We start from the raw sequence: 18,202 nt of genomic DNA on the forward strand, positions 1-18,202 counted from the left end.
TCCCGCGTGCCTACAAAAGCGGGTGCCCAGAATTAAATTTCGTTGGTTCTCGGGGCGCCCCCCGGACTCCCACTTGGGCCTGCTGCGGCCTCTTTTGGATCGCGCAGGGGTCTCTTCTGGGCCAGGCCCGCTTCTTTGCCGGGGCGCAAACCCACCGCGGGGAGAAAGGCCGAAGGGGGCCCGCCCGGGGCCACCCCGCCCAGGCGCTGCAGGAAGGAGCCGGCGCGCCGCAGGGCCCAGCAGGGCGGGAGTTTCTGTTCCGTCGGCCTCCCCTCCCCTCCCCCGGGGGAGGGGGCTGATGTCACGCGCCCGCCTCCCTGCGGCCCAGGCCATAAAGGCAGGTGCGCTCACCTGGCGCGCAGGTAAGAGCCGCTGGGAGGTGAAGGAGACGCCCCGCCCGCCCGCCCGCCCGCCCGCCATGGCCAACTCGGGTCTGCAACTGCTGGGCTTCGCGCTGGGCCTGGTGGGCTGGATCGCCACCCTGGCCGCCACCGTCATGCCCCAGTGGCAGATATCCGCCTACGCCGACGGGAACATCATCACGGCCGTGGCCGTCTACCAGGGCCTCTGGATGACCTGCGCGTGGCAGAGCACCGGGCAGATCCAGTGCAAGGTCTACGACTCCGTCCTCAGCCTCAAGGGTCAGTCGGCGGCGGGGGAGGGGGCGGGGCGGCCGGGCTTGCCAACTCCCGGGCGCTCGGAGGGGGAGGGGCGTGACCCCTCTCCAAAGCGGCCGTTTCCCCCCCGGGGCGAGTGGGAGGGCTGCAATTTGGGGAAGGGGGTGAATTCTCACCTGGAGCGCCCCCTCCGGAGAAGATGAAGGCGGGCGGAGGGTGGGCTGTCGGGGGGGAGCCAAAGGGGGGTCCCAAGTGGGCGGGAAGGGGGCAGCGGGGCTGGGCTGGGTGTGTAAAATTGTCCCCCCCCTCCCCCGAGGCACAAAGCTTGTTGGGGCGTCGAGGAGCTGGGAAGGAACAAGTGGAAACCAGGGCGTTGGAGATATTTGGGAGAGTCTTCCTCCCGCACTTTCTTGAGCAACGTTTAAACGACCCTTTTCGTCTTGGGCAACTCCAGAGGCCGAGGGGAGGGGGAGTCTTTCTGACCCACACCTTCCTTCCAATGGGGGCTTTCTAGCGATTCACGCGTCTTTCGCCAGACCGCCCTGCGATTCCGCATTTGAATGGCCGGGTTGTGGCTTCTGGAGGAGGAGGGGTGGGGGGGATAGAAACCCTCGATGGGTGGGGGGGAGATAGAAACCCTCGACATCGGCCCAGAAGGAGGGAACGCTTCGGTTTTCCCGAGTCTCTCGAACTGGCTTTTGGAGTCGCGCCTTAATCCCGATACAAACCCGGACGGCTGCTTTGCAGATAATCCGGCCGGTCGCCGCGCCTTGTTGGTGTGTAGCAAGAGAACAAAGTCTCGAGTCCAGGGGCGCCTCCAAGACCAACCGAGTTATATTCCGGGCATGCATTCCCGCTCCCGAAAGCTTGGCCCCAGAATGAAACGTGGTTTTTACGCACGGGAACGCGTAACCCCAGAATGAAACTTCGTCGCAGGCGCGCGTCAAGCGTTAACCCCAGATATTCCCGTCGCGTGCGCAGGAAAGGCAACACCCAGTGTGAAAGCTGGTGCGTCTCACAACGGCGTCGCTGGGCTCCGATTCGGCTTTAGACGTCCAGTTAGAAAACGAAAGCCGTTGGCGTCTCTTTCCTCGCGATCCGCGGCTCAGAGCTCAGGGCGTCCAGACGTGCGCCGGGACTTCCGTGTCGTCGAAGCCTCCCTTCTCCAGCGCGCAACGACGGACACGCCAAGTCCCCGCGCACGTCTGGATGAGCGGCCGCCACCTCTTGGGTTCCTTGGAGCGCGCAAAGCAGCCGCTTCCCCGCTCTCCTCGGCGGGGGCGGCTGGCGGCTCGGATACCTGTTGAATCCGCGGGCCTTTCGCTTCGGCTTCAGCGGGCGGGAAGGCCCCCCGGGCGGGCCTCGAACCCGGCTCTGTTTAGACAACGGCCCGTCCCTCCTTGTCCAAACAGACCAGGGAGCGCCGCTTCCCTCCTGGCGCTGCAAAGGCCCGGCTGCTGGATCCTGGCTCCGGCCGTCGATCAACCACTCCCCCCCCCCCTTCCGCCCGGGCCCCAGTGCAGCTCAAAAGCTGCCCGGGCTTGCAAGGGCCCCCTCCTCTTCCTCCTCCCGCAGCAGCCAGGCGCACCGCCCCTCGCCTCCGCCTCCTCCCCAGACCGTTCGCCCCTTCGAAGCTGCAACTGCCTGGGCCGGTTGGGCCACTTGCCGCGGGCTCTGCCGCGCTCCCCTCCCCTCCCACCGCCGAGCCGCACCTGCAGGCGCAGTCTTCCAAAGGCGCCCGGGGAGAGCCTGGCGGGAGGGCCCACGGCCACCATGCGTCCCCCTGCCTTCCCAGTTGGCTGGGGGGAGACCTGGAGATTGATTAGGGGCCTCCCGAAGGCAGAGTTTGGTGGAGTGGTGAAGTGCCTGGACTCTTATCTGGGAGATCCCGTGGATTCCCCCACTCCAACCCCTTGCAGCGGTTGGAATGGCCTTTTATAAAAGAAGCCATGTTGGATCAGGCCAATGGCCTCTCCAGTCCAACACTCTGAGTCACATAAGAACATAAGAGAAGCCCTGTTGGATCAGGCCAGTGGCCCTTCCAGTCCAACACTCTGTGTCACATAAAAACATAAGAGAAGCCCTGTTGGATCAGGCCAATGGCCTCTCCAGTCCAACACTCTGAGTCACATAAGAACATAAGAGAAGCCCTGTTGGATCAGGCCAAAGGCCCATCCAGTCCAACACTCTGAGTCACATAAGAACGTAAGAGAAGCCCTGTTGGATCAGGCCAGTGGCCCTTCCAGTCCAACACTCTGTGTCACATAAAAACATAAGAGAAGCCCTGTTGGATCAGGCCAATGGCCTCTCCAGTCCAACACTCTGAGTCACATAAGAACATAAGAGAAGCCCTGTTGGATCAGGCCAAAGGCCCATCCAGTCCAACACTCTGAGTCACATAAGAACGTAAGAGAAGCCCTGTTGGATCAGGCCAGTGGCCCTTCCAGTCCAACACTCTGTGTCACATAAAAACATAAGAGAAGCCCTGTTGGATCAGGCCAATGGCCTCTCCAGTCCAACACTCTGAGTCACATAAGAACATAAGAGAAGCCCTGTTGGATCAGGCCAAAGGCCCATCCAGTCCAACACTCTGAGTCACATAAGAACGTAAGAGAAGCCCTGTTGGATCAGGCCAGTGGCCCTTCCAGTCCAACACTCTGTGTCACATAAAAACATAAGAGAAGCCCTGTTGGATCAGGCCAATGGCCTCTCCAGTCCAACACTCTGAGTCACATAAGAACATAAGAGAAGCCCTGTTGGATCAGGCCAATGGCCCATCCAGTCCAACACAGTGGCATATATATATGTATATGTATATATATGTATGTATATGTACGTATGTATACACACACACACTGTGGCTAACAGCCACTGATGGACCTCTGCTCCATATTTTTATCCAATCCCTTCTTGAAGCTGGCTATGCTTGTAGCCGCCACCACCTCCTGTGGCAGTGAATTCCACATGTTAATCACCCTTTGGGTGAAGAAGGACTTCCTTTTATCCGTTTTAACCTGACTCCCCAGCAATTTCATTGAATGCCCACAGAGTTCTTGTATTGGGGGAAAGGGAGAAAAGGGCTTCTTTCTCTACTTCCTCCATCCCATGCATCATCTTGGGTCAGCCAGAGCTCTGGCAGAGCTGTTCTTGAAAGGGCAGCTGCTGGGAGAGCTCTCTCAGCCCCACCTGCCTCACAATGACTTGATTCTTCCTGCTTCGAATCCTCTTCTAGCCTCGGGGGCTCCAACCACATCTCTCAACCAAAGGCAAAAGCTCAGGAAAGATATCCATGTGTTTCTGACGCATCACAAAGTTGTGCAAAACCTGCAAGATGTATTTTTTTTCGTGCCTCCCAAGACTGCACACAGAGTTCCCAGTGGACAAATAGGACAGAAAGTCTCCAGTGAGATTTCAAGATGGCGCTAAACTCCAAAAGCCTCTAGGCGGGGCCTAGAGATCTTCTAGAATTATGGCTGATCCCCAGCCTACAAAGACCGGTTTCCCTGAAGGACATGGCCCCTTGGGAGGGAAGAGGAGGCCTTTCCCCTCTCCAAACCCCACCATCAAATCTCCAGGAATTTCTCAACCCAGAGTTGGAAACCCTTAAGTGGACCCTTAGTGGGACCCCGTTGCGGAGGGATTCCACACCACCTTCTCCCTCCCAGGTGGAATCACACCGATGTCTCTCAGCAGCTAATGCTAAACAAGTGTCTCTGAGTTTTCTGGTTTGGTGTTTATAAATATCTAGCATTGCTGAGTAACAGGCAGGAATTTTTGGCCCTTTCACACCCAGCGCAGAGGCACACCCACATGTGTGATCTGGCCTCCTCTCCCAGCTCACCCTAGAATCCTAGAGTTGGAAGGGACCTCCAGGGTCATCTAGTCCACCCATGGCACAGTGCAGGAAACTCACAAACACCTCCCCCTAAATTCAAAGGATCTTCATTGCTGTCAGATGGCCATCTAGCCTCTGTTTCAAAACCTCCAAGGAAGGAGAGCCTGCCACCTCCCAAGGAAACCTGTTCCAATGAGGAACTGCTCTAAAGATCAGGAAGTTCTTCCTAGTGTTTAACCCGAAACTCTTGTGATTTAATCTCAACACGGTGGTTCTGCTTCAACCTTCTGGGTCAACAGAAAACCACTCTGTACAATCCTCTATATGACAACCTTTTAAGGACTTGAAGATGATAATCCTATCATCTCTCAGCCGCCTCCTCTCCAGGCTAAACATGCCCAGCTCCTTCAACCTTTCCTCATAGGACTTGGTCTCCAGACCCCTCACCATCTTCGTCGCCCTCCTCTGGACCTGTTCCAGCTTGTCTAGATCCTTAAAATGTGGTGCCCAAAACTGAACACAAGACTCCTGGTGAGGCCTTACCAGAGCAGAGCAAAGCCCCTTCCCCCTGGCCATGGAGCCCACCCATGAGAATCCTTGCCCACTTTTGAATCCAGACTCAGTTGGAGAAGCCTGGGAAGGTATTCCTGCTCAGGCTGTGCACTGTGCAAACCATTAGCACACCACTGACAACCCTGAGTAGTGAGAGCCTGTGCCCCTTGCATTAGGGAGTAATTCTGGTCACTGCACCTCAAAAAGGATATTCTAGCAATGGGAAAAGTCCAGAAAAGGGCAACTAGAATGATTAAAGCTTTGGAACACTTTCCCTATGAAGAAAGGTTAAAACACTTGGGGCTCTTTAGCTTGGAGAAACATCGACTGCGGGGTGACATGAGAGAGGTTTACAAGATGATGCATGGGATGGAGAAAGCAGAGAAAGAAGTCCTTTTCTCCCTTTCTCACAATACGAGAACTCGTGGGCATTCGATGAAATTGCTGAGCAGTCAGGTTAAAAAGGATAAAAGGAAGTCCTTCTTCACCCAAAGGGTGATTAACATGTGGAATTCACTGTCACAGGAGGTGGCGGCGGCTACAAGCATAGCCAGCTTTAAGAGGGGATTAGATAAAAATATGGAGCAGAGGTCCATCAGTGGCTGTTAGCCACACACACATATATTGGCCACTGTGTGACAGAGTGTTGGACTGGATAGGCCATTGGCCTGATCCAACATGGCTTCTCTTCTGTTCTTATGTGACACAGAGTGTTGGACTGGATGGGCCACTGGCCTGATCCAACATGGCTTCGCTTATGTTCTTATGTGACACAGAGTGTTGGACTGGATGGGCCATTGGTTTGATCCAACATGGCTTCTCTTATGTTCTTATGTGACACAGAGTGTTGGAGTGGATGGGCCACTGGCCTGATCTGACATGGCTTCTCTTATGTTCTTATGTGACACAGTGTTGGACTGGATGGGCCACTGGCCTGATCCAACGTGGCTTCTCTTATGTGACACAGAGTGTTGGACTGGATGGGCCATTGGACTGATCCAACATGGCTTCTCTTATGTTCTTATGTGACACAGTGTTGGACTGGATGGGCCACTGGCCTGATCCAACATGGCTTCTCTTCTGTTCTTCTGTGACACAGAGTGTTGGACTGGATGGGCCATTGGACTGATCCAACATGGCTTCTCTCGTGTTCTTATGTGTAAAAGTGCTTCCTCTGGTGCTTAATGCCCCAGTTGAGATGTTCCAGCCTGGGCCTTGTGCCTCTCTGCTGCCTATACGCTGGAAGTTTGGTTGTGACCTCACCGAGTGAGCCAAGCAGTTCCGCTCGCTTCCGCCCTCTGAGTCAGGGGTGGGTGCTGCCTGCAAGCTTCCTGGAGCTTAGTTTCATCCCAAAGGAAACCTCCTCGGCTTCTGAAGAGCAGGGCCCAGTGAGTAAGCGAGCCTGAACTGCAACACCTCTTCATCTCTTCTCCAAGATGCCACTTCCCTTAACGTCCCTTCTTCGAGCCAAAGAACCCGGGAGTCTCGGGTTGCTAATCCCCAGGTGGGGGCAGGGGATCCCCCAGTTTGGAGGCCCTCCCTCCGCTTCAGAAAGAGGGGGTGGGGAGGGAAATGTCTGCTGGGCACTCCATTATTCCCTGTGGAGACTGATTCTCATAGGGAATAATGAAGAATTGAGCCACTGGTATCTGGGGCTCTGGGGAGGGGGCTCTTTTCTGAGGTAGAGGCACAAAATGTGCAGCATTGCATCCAACACCTCTGCTCAGAAGACCTCCAAGTTTTCAAAGGATTGGACTGAGGCGTCCAATTCTATGAGCTCCCTAAGAAAGTGCTCCTAGCCATTATTTCCAAGGGAGGGAAGGCAAATAAAAGGAACGCAGTCCCTTTAAATGGGGTGGCCAGAACTCCCTTTGGAGTTCAATTGTGCTTGTCACGTTCTTGCTCCTGCCTCCACCCCCAAAGTTTTCTGGCTCCACCCCCAAAGTCTCCAAAGGTGAATTGTGCGGAATCTTATCTGGGAGAACCGGGTTTGATTCCCCACTCCTCCACTTGCACCTGTTGGCATAGCCTTGGGTCAGCCATAGCTCTGGCAGAGGTTGTCCTTGAAAGGGCAGCTTCTGGGAGAGCTCTCTCAGCCACGCCCACCTCACAGGGTGTCTGTTGTGGGGGAGGAAGGGAAAGGAGATTGTGAGCCGTTCTGAGACTCTTTGAGGTGGAAGGCGGGATATAAATCCAATATCTTCATCTACCTCACAGGGTGTCTGTTGTTGGGGAGGAAGGGAAAGGAGATTGTGAGCCGCTCTGAGACTCTTCGGGGTGGAGGGCAGGATATAAATCCAATATCTTCATCTACCTCCCAGGGTGTCTGTTGTGGGGGAGGAAGGGAAAGGAGATTGTGAGCCGCTCTGAGACTCTTCAGAGTGGAGGGCAGGATATAAATCCAATATCTTCAACTACTTTACAGGGTGTCTGTTGTGGGGGAGGAAGGGAAAGGAGATTGTGAGCCGCTCTGAGACTCTCCGGAGTTGAGGGCGGGATATATATCCAATATCTTCAGCTACCTCACAGGGTGTCTGTTGTGGGGGAGGAAGGGAAAGGAGATTGTGAGCTGCTCTGAGACTCTTCGGAGTGGAGGGCGGGATATAAATCCAATATCTTCATCTACCTCACAGGGTGTCTGTTGTGGGGGAGGAAGGGAAAGGAGTTTGTGAGCCGCTCTGAGACTCTTCGGAGTGGAGGGCGGGATATAAATCCAGTATCATCTTCTTCTTCTTCCTGGCTCCATCCCCAGATGTTTATTGAATTGGACTTGGCAATAAAGAGCAGGATTTTGCCTGCCTTCCTAGCCCTGTTTCCCTTTCAATATGAGGCACAGCAGCATCCCACACCAGCCACTGAGAATGCCTCCCCCCCACCTCCCAGCACAGGCATCTGGGGCAAAGGGACGGGGTGTCTCCTCTGGCAGTAGCTTGAAACCCAGGTGTGAGTTGCCTTGTTTTATTTTTCTACGGCTCAAAGTTTGTCACTTGAAAGAGCTGGGTGGGGCCGCTCTCGGCTTTGAAAGAGAGGCCGGGCTGCAGCCAGAACAACCGAAAAAGAACGCAAAACGCCCACTCTGACTTCGGGGTTTACGTGTTTCCAAAAGGGAATGAAAATGTGCCCCCGCCAAATGGAGGGTTCAAGTCTCTCGGAATTGGAGAAGTGGCTGGGGGGGGGGGCGAGGAGGAGGGGGGCCCTCGGATCTCCCAGAGAAGGACGTGAACTAAGGCACGGTGGCAATCAAGGTTGGCTCTTGAGGAACAGAGAAATGTCAAGAGTTGGAGGAGAAACGGGCACACCACGATCCCTGGGTTCTTCAGTAGTGGGGTCCACTGGTTAGCACACAGTTGGTGTAGCGGTTAAGTGCTTGGTGTAGTGGTTCAGTGCACTGACTCTTATCTAGGAGAACCGGGAGTGATTCCCCACTCCTCCACGTGCACCTGCTGGAATGGCCTTGGGTCAGCCAGAGCTCTCACAGAGCTGTCCATGAAAGGGGAGCTGCTGTGAAAGCTCTCTCAGCCCCACCCACCTCACCTCACAGGGTGTCTGTTGTGGGGGGGGAGACGATATAGACGGGGTGGCCAACGGCAGCTCTCCAGATGTTTTTTGCCTGTAACTCCCATCAGCTCCAGCCATTGGCCATGCTGGCTGGGGCTGATGGGAGTTGTAAGCAAAAAAAAAACATCTGGAGAGCTGCCGTTGGCCACCCCTGAGAGATTGTGAGCTACTCTGATGCAGAGAGAAGGGCGGGGCATAAATCTGCGGTCTTCTTCAGAGGGTCTTCCAGGGGGACCACAGCTTGGGGCGGGGGTATTTGTGGAAGGGGGCCAGAGTGGGAGTTTGAGGCAGGGGAAAGCACCTTCCGGTTGGCTCTTGGACCAGAGCTAGCTATGAGCCTCTGCTGCCTCGCTGCCCCAGTTCTGTTTATATAGCTGAGGTGCGGCCCCTGATAATCCTATCGCATTTTTATTCTTTGAGAAAACAAACTTGGTTTGCAGATGGCAGGAGAGCAACCGCAGGGGTCACGGCGCCGGTGGACGGAGCGGGGCCTCTGGGAACAGGCAGAGGAGCCCGGGTGGGTTAGAGCTCTGTTGTCTCCTCTCTTGTGGTCTTCCCTCTAAGCTGAGTTAGCATCAGCCCTCTCACGTTTTTTTCGACTCCGGCTCACCCATTTCTGTCTTAGCTCAGGAAAAATGGCCCCAGAGCAAACTGATTTGGGCAGAGGCTCACAACTTTAGTGCCAGTAGCTCACAAAGCAAAATTTTTGTTCATGAGACTCCGCAGCTTAGAGGGAGTATTGGATGGGAGTGATATTTGTGGTGTTCCTTTCGCACACCGTCCTCTTGGGGTGGGCCAGGATTTTCTCTGAAAGGGGAGGGAGTTTGGGGGCCCTGGATTAGGGCTGCCTGGAGCTTCCCTCTCTGGACAGACAGTGACCCCTTCAAAGACCCCCCCCCAAGAGGAGTTGTTCCTTTGGGGGCGGGCTATCAAGTTGCACCTATAGGGTGGCCAATCTCCTGCTTTGGAGGCCCCCCCTGCTTCAGGATCATCAGAAAGCTGGTGGAGGTGGGAGGAAAAGAATATGGAGCAGAGGTCCATCAGTGGCTATTAGCCACAGTGTGTGTTTGTGTATTTCAGCCACTGTGTGACACAGAGTGTTGGACTGGATGGGCCACTGGCCTGATCCAACAGGACTTCTCTTATGTTCTTATGTGACACAGAGTGTTGGGCTGGAGGGGCCATTGGCCTGATCCAACAGGGCTCCTCTTATGTTCTTATGTGACACAGAGTGTTGGGCTGGAGGGGCCATTGGCCTGATCCAACAGGGCTCCTCTTATGTGACAAAGACTGTTGGGCTGGAGGGGCCATTGGCCTGATCCAACAGGGCTTCTCTTATGTGACACAGAGTGTTGGGCTGGAGGGGCCATTGGCCTGATCCAACAGGGCTTCTCTTATGTGACAAAGACTGTTGGGCTGGAGGGGCCATTGGCCTGATCCAACAGGGCTTCTCTTATGTGACACAGAGTGTTGGGCTGGAGGGGCCATTGGCCTGATCCAACAGGGCTCCTCTTATGTTCTTATGTGACACAGAGTGTTGGACTGGAGGGGCCATTGGCCTGATCCAACAGGGCTCCTCTTATGTCCTTATGTGACACAGAGTGTTGGACTGGAAAGGCCATTGGCCTGATCCAACAGGGCTTCTCTTCTGTTCTTATGTGACCCAGAGTGTTGGACTGGAGGGGCCATTGGCCTGATCCAACAGGGCTCCGCTTATGTTCTTATGTCTCCTGGGCACTCCATTCTTCCCTATGGTAACCGATTCCCATAGGGTATAATGGAGAATTGATCTGTGGGTATCTGGGCCTCTGGGGAGGGGGCTGTTTTCTGAGGTAGAGGCACCAAATTTTCAGCATAGCATCCATTGCCTCTCCCCGAATTTCCCTCCCATGTTTCAAAAGGATTGGACCAGGGAGCAATTCTGTGAGCCCCAAAAGCAGGTGTGCCTATCCTTCCTTATTTCCAATGGAGGGAAGGCATTTCAAAGGTGTGTGGGTCCCCTTAAATGTGATGGCCAGAACTCCCATTGGAGTTCAATCGTGCTTGTCACGCCTTTGCTCTTGGCCCCACCCCCAAAGTCCCCAGGTATTTCTCGAATTGGACTTGGCAACCCTACACGGCTGCCATGGAAATGCCCCAGGAGGTATCAGAAGTGGCTGGCCATGGGCTACCTGTGCACCAGGACAACCCTGGGATTCTTCCGAACGCTGATCAGGCCTGACCTTGCTTGGCTTCCAAAATCTGACAAGATCAGGCTGGCTTGGATCTACCCAGCTTCAGGCTATTGTTTCCGGCCCTCTGCATTTCTCCTCGCTAGCACCCCGCACCCAGCCTCCGCTTCCTGTTCTAGCCACTATGTTCTGCTCCCCCTCCCTCCCTCCTTCCTTGAACTCTGTCCACGCAGTGGTTTCAGCGAAACCGGCTCAACGGCTCTGGCTTTGTTCCGCCACTCTGCTTTCCTTTGGTGGAGGCTGCCTGTTGTGTTTTGGCACACACACACACACACACTTGGGACAGGCACCTGTCCGTGGGGAGGGGTGATGTCACCTGTTTCTGTGGGGAGGGAAGGGGAAGGGTGGGGCGAAGTAGGAATCAGCGCCCAGCAAGTCCCCGGATCTGCCAAGGCTGGCTTTCAAAACTGTGAGGTTCCCCAGGTTTCCACGGCTCTTTCCAGGAAATGCTGCAGTTCCCCACAACACATTTGGGTCAAATTAAAAGTTGCTGATGGAGGTGTGGTGGTGGTGGGGGGTCCCTCTCCTGGGTAGGGTTGCCAATCCCCAGGTGGGGGCAGGAGATCCCCCCCCCCGGTTTAGAGGCCCTCCCCCCACTTCAGGGTCATCAGAAAGTGGGGGCGGAGGGAGAGGGAAATGTCTGCTGGGAACTCTATTATTACCTATGGAGATTTATTTCCATAGAAAATCATAGAGAATTGATCTGCGGGTATCTGGGGCTCTGGGGGGGGCTGTTTTTTGGGGTAGAGGCACCAAATTTTTAGTATAGCATCTAGTGTGTCTCCCCAGAATACCCCCCAAGTTTCAAAAAGATTGGACCAGGGGGTCCAATTCTATGAGCCCAAAAAGAAGATGCCTCTATCCATTATTTCCTATGGAAGGAAAGCATTGAAAAGGTGTGCCGTCCCTTTCAATGTGATGGCCAGAACTCCCTTTGGAGTTCAATGATGCTTGCCACAGCCTTGATCTTGGCTCCACCCCCAAAGTCCCCAGATATTTCTTGAATTGGACTTGGCAACTCTATCCTCCCCCCAGCAGTGGCCGCTGGAGACTTCCCCCCACCTTTGTCTTGCTACGTAAGAGTTAACCTGAGGTGTGGCTTTATGGCTCACCTTGGCAAAGGGCTAACCTTTAGACTTTGCATCCTCTCCTACCTGGCCAGGTAATCCTTGGGCAGGGAGCCCAATGAGAATTATATGGTAGTTTGGGCCCAGTGAAGACTGCAGCTTTGCCTTGGAAACATGAAAAGCGTCACTCCACCCCACCCCAGCTGCTTCTTCACACATGTAAGGTTAGAGTTGCCAAGTTCAATTTAAAAAATATCTGGGGACTTTGGGGGTGGAGCCAGGAGACTTTGGGGGTGGGGCCAGAAGCAAGGTTGTGACAAGCATCGTTGAACTCCAAAGGGGGTTCTGGCCATCGCATTGAAAGGGCCCGCACACTTTTAAAAATGCCTTCCTTCCGTTGGAAATAATGAAGGCAAGGGACGCCTTCTTTTGGGGCTCATAGAATCGAACCCCCTGGTCCAATCCTTTTGAAACTTGGTGGGTATTTTGGGGAGGGACTCTGGATGCTATGCTGAAAATTTGGTGCCTCTACCTCAGAAAACAGCCTCCCCAGAGCCCCAGATACCCGCAGATCAATCCTTCATTATACCCTATGGAAATCGATCTTCATAGGGAATAACGGAGTGCCCGGCAGACATTTCCCACCCTGCTTTCCGAGGACTCTGAAGCGGGCCTCCAAACCGGGAAATCCCCTGTCCCCACATGGGAATTGGCAACCCCTATGTAAGTCTCCGTCTTTTTCCTAAAAGAACCCAGGAGTCCTGTTAACCCCCCCCCCCCCCCATAGTGATTAGTATCTTGCAGTATCTCGTTTTTGGGCAGGAGCTCACAGAAGTAGGGCTCCAGACCCTCGAAATTTTATTGTGCTTTCTTTATTACCCTCCCTCCCCCCAAAAAACCCCACTTGCTTCTGGGCTCCATTGTTTAAACCCTCTGTGAGAATTTTGCTGAACTTTAAGATGTGACAGGCTTTCTAGTACTTTTTCCCACAAAAAAAGGGGGAAAATAACCAAAACATAAAACCCAGACGGGCGGAAATCGTCATCATGACCAGGCCTTTGTTTGCAGAAAAAGCCCAGCAGGAACTCATTTAAATATCAGGCCACACCCCCTGATATTACCATTGTTTCACATAGAGCTCTTTTGTAGAAAAAGCCCAGCTTCTCTCAGAAGCTGCCCTTTTAAGGACAGAGTTTCAGAGCAGCTTACAATCTCCTTTCCCTTCCTCCCACACAACAAACACCCTGTGAGGCAGGTGGGGCTGAGAGAGCTCTCTCGGAAGCTGGCCTTTTAAGGACAGAGGCTCAGAGCGGCCTACAATCTCCTTCCCCTTCCTCCCCCACAACAGACACCCTGTGAGGCGGGTGGGGCTGGAGAGGGCTCTCACAGCAGCTGTCCTTTCAAGGACAGAGTCTCAGAGCGGCTCACAATCTCCTTTCCCTTCCTCCCCCACAACAGACACCCTGTGAGGTGGGTGGGGCTGAGAGAGCTCTCCCAGAAGCTGCCCTTTTATGGACAGAGACTCAGAGTGGCCTGCAATCTCCTTTCCCTTCCTCCCCCACAACACCCTGTGAGGTGGGTGGGGCTAAGAGAGCTCTCCCAGAAGCTGCCCTTTCAAGGACAGAGGCTCAGAGCGGCCTACAATCTCCTTTCCTTTCCTCCCCCACAACAGACACCCTGTGAGGTGGGGTGGGGCTTAGAGGGCTCTCTCAGAAGCTGCCCTTTCAAGGACAGAGGCTCAGAGCGGCCTACAATCTCCTTTCCCTTCCCTTCCCACAACAGACACCCTGTGAGGCAGGTGGGGCTAAGAGAGCTCTTCCAGAAGCTGCCCTTTCAAGGACAGAGGCTCAGAGCGGCCTACAATCTCCTTTCCTTTCCTCCCCCACAACAGACACCCTGTGAGGTGGGGTGGGGCTTAGAGGGCTCTCTCAGAAGCTGCCCTTTCAAGGACAGAGGCTCAGAGCGGCCTACAATCTCCTTTCCCTTCCCTTCCCACAACAGACACCCTGTGAGGCAGGTGGGGCTAAGAGAGCTCTTCCAGAAGCTGCCCTTTCAAGGACAGAGTCTCAGAGCAGCCTACAGAGCAGCAGAGGCTTATTTGCATATTAGGTCACACCCCCTGATGCCAAGCCAGCCGGAATTGGGTTCCTGGGCGTTCCCGCTTAAAAAAAAAAGCCCTGGTCATGACATTGCGGCCACACAGGAGAAAGTATTTTAAAAAGTATTATGGGAGTAAGGCTTTATGATGACAATTATTATTCCAGAAGCATTTTAAGGTAACTGCTGAGCTGATGTAATTTAGTTCACCTTCCGGTGATGTCAGCCGGGTGTGGCAGATGCAAATGAGTTGTGTTAATGAGCTCTGGCATTTTGGGGGGGGGCGTGGCCTGATAGCAGCAGAATGGGATGCTAAGAGTCGCCCCCCGCCCGGGTGCCACTTTATTTGTTTCATTTATACCTCTGTTGGGAACCCCGTGGCGCAGAGTGGTAAAGCTGCAGTACTGCAGTCAGAGCCCTCTGCTCATGACCTGAGTTCGATCCCGGCGGAAGCTGGATTCAGGTAGCCGCCTCCAGGTTGACTCCGCCTTCCATCCTTCAGAGGTCGGTAAAATGAGTCCCCAGCTTGCTGGGGGGAAAGCGTAGATGACTGGGAAAGGCAATGGCAAACCACCCCGTAAAAAGTCTGCTGTGAAAATGTGAAAGTAACATCACCCCACAGTTGGAAACGACTGGTACTTGCACAGGGGACCTTTCCTTTCCTGGGAAACCAAAGCAATTTACATTGTTTTCCTCTCCTCCCTTTTATCTTCACAACAACCCTGTGAGGTGGGTGAGGCTGTAAGGTCACCCCTGCAAGACTCCATGGCAGAGTGGGGATTCGAACCCAGGCCTCCCCAATCCTACTGCTACACCAAGCTGGCTCTTCTCCGGCGGGGACTGAATTCCACCCTATTGACTCTCACCCAGCTGTCTGTCATTCTGCCGTCACCTGTCATTTCCTGCCCTGTGAAAAAGCCCAAACAGACACACCCGACAGTGGTCAGTGACTGGAAGCAGATTGAACCTCCGAGGGAGGGTGTTGATTTGAATTTTTCCCTGGAAAGGGTTGCAGAAACTTTTCTTTGGAATATCTTGGAAAAACAACCCCTGGTTTTAAGATAAGAAGATAAGAAAAGTCATGTTGGATCAGGCCAATGGCCCCTCCAGTCCAACACTCTGTGTCACATAAGAACATAAGAGAAGCCCTGTTGGATCAGGCCAGTGGCCCATCCAGTCCAACACTCTGTGTCACATAAGAACATAACAGAAGCCCTGTTGGATCAGGCCAATGGCCCATCCAGTCCAACACTCTGTGTCACATAAGAACATAAGACAAGCCAGGTTGGATCAGGCCAATGGCCCCTCCAGTCCAACACTCTGTGTCACATAAGAACATAAGAGAAGCCCTGTTGGATCAGGCCAACGGCCCATCCAGTCCAACACTCTGTGTCACAGAAGAACATAAGAGAAGCCATGTTGGATCAGGCCAAAGGCCCATCCAGTCCAACACTCTGTGTCACATAAGAACATAAGAGAAGCCATGCTGGATCAGGCCAAAGGCCCATCCAGTCCAACACTCTGTGTCACATAAGAACATAAGAGAAGCCATGTTGGATCAGGCCAATGGCCCCTCCAGTCCAACACTCTGTGTCACAGAAGAACATAAGAGAAGCCATGTTAGATCAGGCCAGTGGCCCCTCCAGTCCAACACTCTGTGTCACATAAGAACAGAAGAGAAGCCATGTTGGATCAGGCCAATGGCCTGGGTTCGAATCCCCACTCTGCCATGGAGTCTTGCAGGGGTGACCTTGGGCCAGTCCCGTACTCTCAGCCTCACCCACTTCACAGGGTTGTTGTAAAGATAAAAAGGAGGAGAGGAGGACAATGTAAATTACTTTGGGTTCCCGAGAAAGGAAAGGAAAGGTCCCCTGTGCAAGCACCAGTCGTTTCCAACTCTGGAGTGACGTTGCTTTCACAACATTTTCACCACAGACTTTTGACGTGGTGGTGTGACCCAGGCAGCAAGAGAGAGGGAGAAGGAAGCAGTTGACAGACAGTTGCTCGGGGCCTGGATAGGAGTCCTCTGGGGGCCTGATTCGGCCCCCCAGCTGCATGTTTGACACCCCTGCCCTACAGGGTCTCTGTGAGTCTGCTGAGACCGGACAGCCCCTTTGTCCACACCCATCTGCAGTAAAATGGACTTGGAGGGGGCTTCTGAAGCCCAGAGGGGTGAAAGCCAGGACTCCTGGGTTCTTTGGAAGGGGGATGGGCTGGGTTGTGTGTAGGGTTGCCAAGTCCAATTCAAGAAATACCTGGGGACTTTGCGGGTGGAGCCAGGAGACAGGGGATGGAACCAGGAACAAGGGTGTGACAAGCATCACTGAACTCCAAAGGGAGTTCTGGCTATCACATTTAAAGGGACCGCACACCTTTCAAAATGCCTTCCTTCCATAGGAAATAATGAAGGATAGGGGCACCTTCTTTGGGGGCTTTTAGAATCGGACCCCCTGGTCCAATCGTTTTGAAACTTGGAGGGTATTTTGGAGAGAGGCACCAGATGCTACACTGTGAATTTGGAGCCTCTACCTCAAAAGACAGCTCCCCCAGAGCCCCAGATACCCGTGGACCCATTCTCTATTATTTCCTATGGGAATACATCTCCATAGGGAATAATGGAGTGCCCAGCAGACATTCCCCTCCCCTCCCCCCGCTTTCTGATGACCCTGAAGCGGGAGGAGGGCCTGCAAACCGGGGGATCCCCTGCCCCCACCTGGGGATTGGCAACCCTAGTTGTGTGATGTGGGGCATGCCGGGATCTGTGGTGTTCACCGCCTCTGCTTCGTCTGACCCTCCTCCTCTTCTCTTCCAGCTTCCCTGCAAGCCACCCGGGCTCTCATGGTGGTCTCCATCGTCCTCGGGGTGGTCGCCATGGGGGTGGCCACCATGGGCATGAAGTGTACCCGCTGTGGGGGCGAAAACAAAGTCACGAAGGCCCGGATTGCCATGACGGGGGGCATCGTCTTCATCATTGCAGGTGAGGAACGAGAGCTGGCCGGAAGAGGCTGTCTTTGGTTTGGCCTCTGCCTGCGGTCTGGGCAGCCTCTGGCCTCCGTTGGGACCTGGGCTCTCCTGGAGGAAAGGGCATCTTCAGAGGGCTGAGTTGATGGCATACCATAGAGTCTACCAAACAGCGCGTGATGGACAGCTTCTTACGTGTTGCATCCTCTTCCTTCTTTTGCAGTCCTCTTTCTGCATGACAGCGTGTCACGCCAGGCCTCAAAAGAGTTAGATAGATAATATCTATGTTTAAATCATTCACTGCCCTCATCTCTCTCTCTCTCTGGTATAGTGCAGGGGTGGCTAAACATGCTTAACATAAGAGCCACATAGAATAAACATCAGATGTTTGAGAGCTGAAAGACAGGAAAGTGGGCAGGCAGGCAAATAGATAAGAGGAGGGAAAGAAAGCAACTTTACTTTGCACTTGGCCACATTGAACCTCATCTGCCACGTTGACGCCCACTCACCCAGCCTCAACAGATCCCTTTGGAGTGCCTCACAATCCTCTCTGGTTCTCACCACCCTGAACAATTTAGTATCATCTGCAAACTTGGCCACTTCACTGCTTACTCTCAACTCCAAATCATTTATGAACAAGTTATAGAGCATGGGACTCAGGTCGACTCAGCCTTCCATCCTTTTGAGGTCCGGCCAATGAGTCCGCAGCTTGCTGGGGGGAAAGTGTAGATGACTGGGGAAGGCAATGGCAAACCACCCCGTAAAAAGTCTGCCGTGAAACCATTGTGAGAGCTACGTCACCCCAGAGACAAAAACGACTGGTGCTTACACAGGGGACCTTTCCTTTCCCTGGGCATGGAGCAGGGGGGGACTGTGTGGGGTGGGGGGAGAGGAGAAGCAGCTCTGAATTTCCTGGGTTGGACTAGAACCCAGGAGAAATGGAAGCCCTGGAGTAAAATCACAGTTCACTTCCTCGTCTGGCTGGTTTTCAAGCCACACCCTTCTCGGCAGGCCAGCTAGCTGCATAAATGAGTGAATGTTCTTTCACATCTCTGCCGACATCTTCATTGCTCCGAGACACAATTTGCTTCGTCGAGCATTGTTACCTGACGCTTTTAGGTCGGGGTGGAGTCGATTCACCTGGCAGGAAGGACACGGAAGGCCCATTTCTCACAGTTTCCGCAGGGCGGCTTTTGTTTTGTTTCTTGATGGACTCCCTTTATACTCTGCTCTCCTTCCCAGGGGGGACCCAAAGCGCTTTCCATCCTTCTCCTCTCTCGTGTT

At 53.9% G+C, this 18,202-nt stretch overlaps 1 protein-coding gene across 1 annotated transcript in view; it reads left to right on the forward strand.

Moving 5' to 3' along the window:
* The first annotated feature begins 290 nt into the window (after nucleotides 1-290).
* The window catches only part of CLDN7 (claudin 7), a 28,075-nt gene continuing 10,163 nt past the window's right edge, over nucleotides 291-18,202 (forward strand). The window contains exons 1-2 of the mRNA XM_060256647.1: nucleotides 291-641; nucleotides 16,770-16,934. Of these exons, the coding sequence (XP_060112630.1) occupies nucleotides 299-641; nucleotides 16,770-16,934 (508 nt within the window). The 5' untranslated portion in view covers nucleotides 291-298. The remainder of the gene's footprint in view (nucleotides 642-16,769; nucleotides 16,935-18,202) is intronic.

This window comes from Heteronotia binoei, chromosome 15 (assembly GCF_032191835.1).
Source record: "Heteronotia binoei isolate CCM8104 ecotype False Entrance Well chromosome 15, APGP_CSIRO_Hbin_v1, whole genome shotgun sequence".
Lineage (NCBI taxonomy): Eukaryota > Metazoa > Chordata > Lepidosauria > Squamata > Gekkonidae > Heteronotia > Heteronotia binoei.